Genomic DNA, 8,698 nt, shown 5'->3' on the forward strand with positions numbered 1-8,698 from the left:
ATAGAAGCAAACATGGTGTAGACACCTAAAATTGTCCCAAACACTATATTAATTTATTTAATATTTCCCTTGACATTATAATTGATTATTTATTAATTAATTATATTTGTCATATTCTTCTACTTATTTGATTAAATAGGTTCATTTCCCTAATGTATTTATATTTAATTTAAATGCATTTCCTCTAATGTGTTAAATTTATTCAATGCATGGTGCTCCATAAATCCCCTTTCAGATAAATTCCAATTTATTTAACTCCCTCCACTTTATTAAATTTTGTAGTCCTATGATTAAATTAAATCCTATTTAATTTAATCCAAATCCCACCTAAAACCTAGTCTACCACCCATCACTCTCATCCTTCTTAAGTCTACCCCCTAGTTAATCCCACTTAATTATCCTAAATACCCTCCTAAACACCTTTTAGCCCCTAAGTGGTTGCTCACTCATGTGTGAGTAACTCAAAGCCCAAGAAATCCACCCCCCAGCTTCTTCATTAATTCCTCCAAAAGACTCTTACACACTTGTCCTCCTTTCCTTTCTCCAAGGTTGCTCACACGTGTGAGCACACCTTGAGCCATCATAATCACAAAAAGACTTATGTTGACCTTTGCATGACTTGTCCCTTTAGCCCATGTGTGTCCCTTGTGGCACCTATGTGTATGCCACATAGATGTGACCTCCTCAAGGCCTCTCTCAAGCCCATAAATAGAGCCATTGTCTCAAGCATTCTTCATCTCCCCCATATGCATTGTTATCATGCTAGTTTGAGTTTAGAGTTGTTAGACATTTTCATGCTTAGAGCTAACCTTTCATAGTTGTTTGCATTCTTTCAATTCCTAGTTCTAGCGTAGTTTCATGGTAGCATAGTATTGTTAGCTTTCTTTATTTCATGTCATTTCCACACTCACATCCTTGGAATCCTTTTGAGGTTGTCTTACTCATAGCCATTTCTTGAAGGTATTCCACATACATTTTAGTATAGTTTCATATATGCATTGTTGCATTCATTCCATTATTTTTGAAGGGATTCATCCATAGTTGTGTTTAAGGAGAGTGCATCCACCTCTCTCATCATTAAGCACATGAACAAGGCCTCCTATGGGTACCCTTGTTGAGTTGTTCTGAGGCTATATGAGAACTCTTATCTTTTGGTTGCATTAAGTTTTAACACTCGAGTAGAATTAGTTATATTTGGATTTACTTTAATCTTTCATATGCATTTACAACTATTGTTTTCTTGTTTGCGCATGCTCCCAATAGGTTAGGTTTTCACGTATACACATGGTACAAAAAATTCTAAACCTAAGTTTTCTTATTACTATTTTTACTATAGGAAACAAGGACATAAGATATAGGAATGTAGGTCAAGAATGAAAAATATATCTACTTCACCTAGATTTGAAGGGTATTGCTCTAATTGTCAGAAATATGTGCATAGAGCATATCAATGTAGATCATAGAAAAAACCCTACTAGACAAATCAAAGAAAGAATTATGAACCTGACACTGCATTATCCAAATGTCACAAGTTTGGACACCAAAGAAAGAATTGCAGGACTCAAGTACATTTAGAAAACTAGACAAAAGACAAAGGAAAAGGTAAAGTGGACATTGAGAAAATTGGGAATGAAATAAACTAGAAATTGAAAAGGAAAACAAAAGATGGAAATAGTGGAGCTAATGGAGCTGAGGTTACCCAATCCAATGGAGAAGGTGATCATGTCACATCAAACTAAGAAAGAGAGGTATGTATGGAATTGTATACTTAATTTATATATCATACATCAATTCCTTAAATAAAAATGTGCCAAAAGTTCATATTTGCATATACAAGATGCATAAGAACAAATTTTTGAAAGGTTTTCAAGTGTTAATAAAATTGTCTATGTTGACCAAGCATTGCAACATAGACCAAACACTTCAAAAATGATATGGTAGAGACCAAGTGACATGAAAGAGATCAAGTTGTAGTACAAAGACCTAGTTGAAAGACATCAATATCAACCCAGATAGTTTGCTTCTACTCACCCAAGTATAGACCCTGAACCAATCAAGAGAAGGTATATAACAAATTTTGAAGACATTATAACATAACTTACACACAAATTTTCAAGAACACAAAGTGATTTGGTAATTTTAATAACTAGAAAATATTTCAAGAGTGATTTGGATGAAGAACCTTGAATGAGTGAAGATTTGAACCATGTTGAGTATCCAAAGAAGAAAGAACTTCAAACCCTACCTACGATCATGGAAGCTTCATCAATTGTTAGAATAAGTCAAGAGATAAGTAGAATCCAACCAGTGAAGAGTGACACTTCTCCTCCAAACAAGTTTCATGATATTCCAAAGATTGCTATGAAAGGAGACTCTATGGGTGTGCTATCTTCTATGCCACCTAAATTCATTATGATCCATGATGTCAGAAAATGTTATATGTGAAAAATTGGAGAATTAGGAGATTACAAAATCATAGAAGGTTATGAGAAGCTATGCAATGAAGGAATTTTGAAGGAAGAATTTCAAATCATTGAGAGGAAAGGTTTAACTCATACTCTAGAATTGACTTGTTTTGAGAAATATGGTGGGAGATGAAAACTATCGATTTTAGGTGCATTGAAATTTGAATTTTTATAAAACTGAAAGTATAGGGAACAATTCAATTTTAATTTTTGATTGATCTAGCTATACATATCATCTATAAAATAATATAATATCAAAGGAAAATTGGTTTATTTCCATATAGTTTTGTGGTGGGAACTAGACCCCTAATTTTCATCATTTTTTAGGAATAGAAAAGAAAACCTTAAAAATAAGGAAAATATATCAATTATTAATATAAAATAATAATTTTTAAAAATAATCCTAAAATTCATCCATTTCTACACATTTCATTATGTTACTTCATTTTCAAATTCTAAATATTAATACCAATTTTATGTCATTGATGTTAAACAGTTATACTCTTTTTGGCCTTTTCCTTTATAAAATGACGACACAAGTTTGTGCTTTTACTATAGTAAAAGTTTCTTCTAGCCTACTATCCAACTATCATTTTCTACTTCTTGGGTGACATCTTTAAGTGGTTTCTCAACTTTGTTTATTTCATCTTGTCCTTGGGATGGATCATCTTTTGCTATTTCTTAGGTAACATCCTCAGTGGGTGGTGTGGCTTTTTCTACCTCTTCCTTCCCTTGAGCATGATCATTAACTTCCACCTATAGATCTTCTATTTTGGGAATGTATTTTGTTACCCATTCATTATAAACAGTATCATTAAGTCAATTAAATTCCATAACTTCCTTTTCTTTTTTGTAACATTGTTCCATTTAACCTTCAATAGTTTCACTTCAAAATTAATAGGAATTTTAAAATGTCCTTACTTCTACCATCTCTTTTAGTGCCTTTGTGAATAAAAGAAATGTTTCCATTATTAATTATATCATTCATTATAATATTAATAAAAGCACACAATTCTTAATCCCACTCTTTATAAGTCTTTAGATATTGTTCACTTCTGAAGGCCAAAGGGAAAAGGTTAAAACCTTTGTTTTGATACTTAGAAAGATAAAATATTACCCTTCTTTATAACAACTCACTATTTATATCAAATTCTACTAGGTTGACACTGGATCATAAGTCTTTTCAATTAAGTCATAAATTTAAGGCTTTTCTATAATAATTACACATATATGACCCATCTCTTCTTCTTTGCTGACCCATTTGTTTAAAACCTATCTCAAAATATCCTTGCTTTCACTAAGACATATCATTATAGCCATAAGTTTTGATATCTTGTGGTATAGCAATCTGGTGTCAATATTAAATTCTAAGTTTAAAATGACACCTCTTATCTTTTCTTCATATCTTTGTATCACCTCAATTTGTATTGTTCCGAGTTTATTTTTTTCTTCCATAATTTCTTCATCAAATGGTTCTTTGGCATATAATTTCTTTTGAGGGAACTCAACAATTGGGCTAATAGGATGTGGTGGAGCTAGTGATGATGCAATCATCATTTAAGAAGATTCACTTGCTAGCCTCTTTCCTCCCTATTTTTTCTCATACCTAGCGAGTTCCTTTTCCATTTTGCTAATCTTTCTCTTGCTTTCATCATAGGCTTCTAGAACCTTTTCATATTTGATATTTAGATCATTGATCATTTTCTTTTCTTTTCTTGTAGTAGCTAGGGTTAAATCTACCAATTCTTTATTCATTTGGGTAGCTTCTTCATTACCTTTATCTCCAATTATTGCTAGCATTAGGATCCCTACTTGGTTAGTGTTAGAGGCCTCTTGTAACTAGAGAATATTGTACCTCTGGATCTATTTGTCAATTCTTCCTCCTCTAGTCCTCCAATTTTCCATAAAAATTCTACAACACCAACCTTGAGAGAAACCTGATAGGGTAACATGTGTGGGGTACCCTAAAAACCATAAATCCTAAATAATATGGAGACTAGATAAGGGATAATGTCTTCCCAATTATGGATCACTTTCAGATCTATGGTAAAATCCTTTGGTCTAATTAGTTCCATCAATGCCTTAGGAAATCTAGGGTTACCAGGAGATAACAAGGTCCTCATTCTAGAAGAAAAGTATCTGTTAAATCTAACAAAACTAACATTCATCATGTCAGATGACATATATGTGCACCAAAGTTAAACAAGCAATTTCTCCCCCTCATGTTCTTTTATCAGTTACATTTCCTTCTTTAAAAATGTAGCTCCCTTGAACAAGCACATATGCATGAGCATAGAATATTATGTGATTGACTTATCATCCTTTCCATTATCAATCCCAATCAGGTCATTATAAATTATCTAAGCAAGATAAGGGGAAAAGTCAAAAATCACACCCATCATATACTGTAGAATTTAGAAAATCATGTGCATTAAGAAAACAAGCATATAATCCTGCTCATCCTAGCATAAAACTTTACACAGAGACATAAATACAACTTGGGCATGAGGACTGAAATATTTCTTTAGTAAGGGTCCTGAGGTAGCTAATGAAACAAGAGTTAAATGGCCAATGTTTGCACAATTTTCCTTAAAAGGTCCAGTTCTAAGATAAAACTTTTGAACGTCATATACCTCTAATAATTTCTCAAAATCAATAGTATCATGGGGGACTAAGGATGATTACATCATGAAAACCTCACAAATTTCTTCCACTATAATCTAGAACAAGATAATCCCAACATGATTTCTCACTATATGAAGAACAATGCCGTACCTTTTTGTGATGAGGGTTAGAAGGTCTAAATCCATGAAAACCCATGGAATGATTAGTTTCCCTAGGTCAAGATTCCATACATTATAATGTGAGGCACCTATATTTCTATGATAAAAACATTTCTTAAAAAACTTCCCATCCATTAATGGGTGTCTTAGCATCTCTTACCCAATTACCCTTATTATACAATCCTTTAGCAATTTGTAACCTTGGTGAATTGGGGAGGATCCTTTTACCCTTAGTGGAGTCACTAGTGGACATATATAACTATTGTAGATAATAATCATGCATACTTCTTTCCTAATAGTTTTTCTTCCCGATAAACTCTTTTTGGGGTGGCATTATTTCTCTTTTTATTAGGGTTTACAGATTTCTTCACTCACAAAGGGTCATAACTACAACCTTTCTTTTAAAAGTAAATTCTACAAATTCTAGCAAGAAACTTATTGGCTCTGAATATATTCTTGTTGGGATTACTTCTAAAAACTCTAGCCCGTTTTGTAACCTCTTTGAGCACTATTATTCATCACATGAACTTGTATTCTAGAATTCACCACACTTCAATCGAAGAACTTCTTAGAATAATGGCAGATTCATCAACTGCTAGAATAAGTCAAGAGGTAAGTAGAATCCAATGGGTGAAGAGTGATGCTTGTCCTCCACCTAAGTTTCATGCTATTTTAGAGATTTCTATGAAAGGAGACTCAATGGGTGTGTTATCTTCTATACCACCTAAAGTCATTATGATCCATGATGTTAGAAGCTATTATATGTGCAAAATTGGAGAAGTAGGAGATTACAATTTCTAGAAGCTTATGAGAAGCTGTACAATGAAGGAATTTTGAAGGAAGAATTTCAAATTGTTGAGAGGAAAGGGTTAACTCATGTCCTAGAGTTCCCAAAAAAATTCAAAATCGAATGGATAAAAGTTATTTTGAGAAGAATTCATGACATGAAGTATTGGCTACAAAATAGACTAGTAGAGATCACAAAGCAAATAATTCACAGGGTTACATGTTATCCAACCCTAGATAAGTAGAAAACGATGAAATGTTTAAGCTATGAAGAAATAGTGGCAAACACAAGAGCCGAGTGGAATGGACGTAATCTGTCCATTACAAACTTCTCTGATCCACTAATTGAATTTTAAGTGAGAGTCATCGCTCACAATGTTAAAGGATTCAGTCTGACAGCTGCACTGCCCATCTGAGCACAAACCATTGTTTCCACATGCCGTTGGATAATCACACACACTCAATAGGTTTTCCACAACTGTTGATAAATAATCAATCTTGGATCTTGATATCTCTTCTTGATATGAATAAAACTGCAGATGCCCATCTGAATCAATCTTACAGAAGAGGCTTTTTGAGGGTACGCCAATTGGGGCAAACGCCATTCCTCTGTCAGTGTAGAAATAAACTGACCCATTGTCGAACATGATATATGATAAATTCACTGGTGAAGGTTGATAAGGGTACATATAATACCTGAGAGCGGGTGAAGTGTCTGTAAACACACCGAAGCTGTCCGCAGACAAGGAAGAATAGAAAATACCTTGTCTTGTATTTGTAGGAGAAATGTTTGCTATGAGCTTCTGCCCAACTTTTAACTTCTGGCCCACCAGCAGCGTATCAGTGGGATGATCAAAAGACTGCCACATGATTCTATTGGATTTGTTCAAAAGAATAAGGTTCCCAGATTCCTGTATCGCCATTCGCTGGAAATCCTGATTGGATGTATTTGTAGACCAGACGAGAGTTCCATTTGAATCCTTTAACATGAGTTTTCCCATGGAGGTGAGTGTCAGGGTTGCGTTTTCTTGCACCATCTGCTCTCTGTTTGAACTCCACACCATTTGCGTTTCAAAAAGCTCACCATTCTTCATTTTGACAACGAAGAAAGTTGCAAGCAGGTATCCTGTGTTGCATGGACCATAGCAGAAGAATCCGCATCTAAACTGTAGATTCAAATTATTATATAAGATAACAGCGGTGAGAAGAATTGGCCGGACGATGGCATCCTCATAATCAGATGGTGGCAAGACGTCAAGAGAATGAATATTGTTGATCCACGTGATGCCTCCTCCGAATGAAGTTGAAGATGTAAGAGCAGTGCTCTCTGCAAAATGCAAGCGCCATATAAAGATGAGACTCAAAAGCAGCCATAGAAGAGGACGATATGAGGAAAGAGAGTGGAATGTTACCATTGTTAAAAACAGAAACGATATGGAAGGGACAGTGCAGGAAAGCTAAACTGTGGCAAGGGCATTTGTGAAAGGGCTACTTCAAATTTTTATTGTCGATGTGGTGACGGGACTTACACCATGATCGAGAGAGAACCGCATCCAAGTCAAGTCTCGAAGCCCGCACATGGCTCCATGTTTCTTGATATATTTCAATGTTTCGAAGGGAACATTGGTAAAAATGCTTTATTATATATTGTCAAGTAGTTTATTTAAGAAAACAAATTAGATGTGAGTTGGCATGATGGTGGTGTTGGCCTATTTTCAAGGAAAGGAGATTGCGAAAGAAATGTACTTTTAAGAAAAAGTCGTATATTCAAATTTTGTAAGATTAGTTTTGGTATTTCTTGCTTGCAAATTAGGTATGTGCTTCAATCAAATTACATGAAGTCATATGTGTTAAGAATTGAAACACAAAAGAATACTAAATGATTCTGGGAATGACTTGCATCTTATTGAACAATCTAGGCTTATAAATAGCCTTGACAATCTTAACTGCATGAGAAAAACAAGAGCACATTGACAAATAATCAATGTGATAAGTGCAACAACAAATGCTAAACAAGTTCCCTAAAGACTAGGGCTTATTCAAACTGAAAGCAAAAACTAAATAGAACTCCTAACAGAAACCTAAACTCTCTCTTCATTCCCTCCCTTAAACTAGTTCCCAACTGCAACTAGTATAATAAAGGAACTTGGCAAACTCCCAACTGACTTTGAGACCTTTGAAATGCATCAATGTGAGGGGCTTTGTCATCACATCTGCCAACTGATCTTGTGTTCCACAATAAACCAACTCAACTGCTCCTTCTCGTTTGAGATCACGAAGAAAATGGAAGCCCACATCTATGTGCTTGCTTCGACCATGTAACACAGGGTTCTTTGATAGTTTCATTGTGGAACTATTGTCACAAAAGATTATAGTACACTTACCTTCCTCTAGACTCAGCTTCTCAAGTATCCTCTTCATCCAAATAGCTTGACTGTCACAAGCAGCTATAGCTACAAATTCTACTTCAGTGGTTGACAGTGTGACTATAGGTTGTTTTCTTGAGGACCAGGCAACAGCTCCAAAACCAAACATGAAGACATAGCTTGATGTGCTTTTCCTGTCTTCTACATCTCCTACATAGTTGCTATCTGCATAACCAACTAGACCTTCACGCCCTCCCTTCTTGTAAAAAACTCGAAGTGCAGTGGTTCCTTTCAGGTA

At 34.7% G+C, this 8,698-nt stretch overlaps 1 protein-coding gene across 1 annotated transcript; it reads right to left on the bottom strand.

Moving 5' to 3' along the window:
- Nucleotides 1–6,375: 6,375 nt before the first annotated feature.
- LOC149546905 (EP1-like glycoprotein 3) lies at nucleotides 6,376–7,128 on the bottom strand. The gene has a single exon (XM_089794070.1). It carries the CDS (start codon nucleotides 7,126–7,128, stop codon nucleotides 6,376–6,378), a length of 753 nt encoding a protein of 250 aa, XP_089650196.1.
- Nucleotides 7,129–8,698: the final 1,570 nt, after the last annotated feature.

This window comes from Cupressus sempervirens, chromosome 7 (genome assembly GCF_028749045.1).
Source record: "Cupressus sempervirens isolate cs-2001-9-10 chromosome 7, ASM2874904v1, whole genome shotgun sequence".
Lineage (NCBI taxonomy): Eukaryota > Viridiplantae > Streptophyta > Pinopsida > Cupressales > Cupressaceae > Cupressus > Cupressus sempervirens.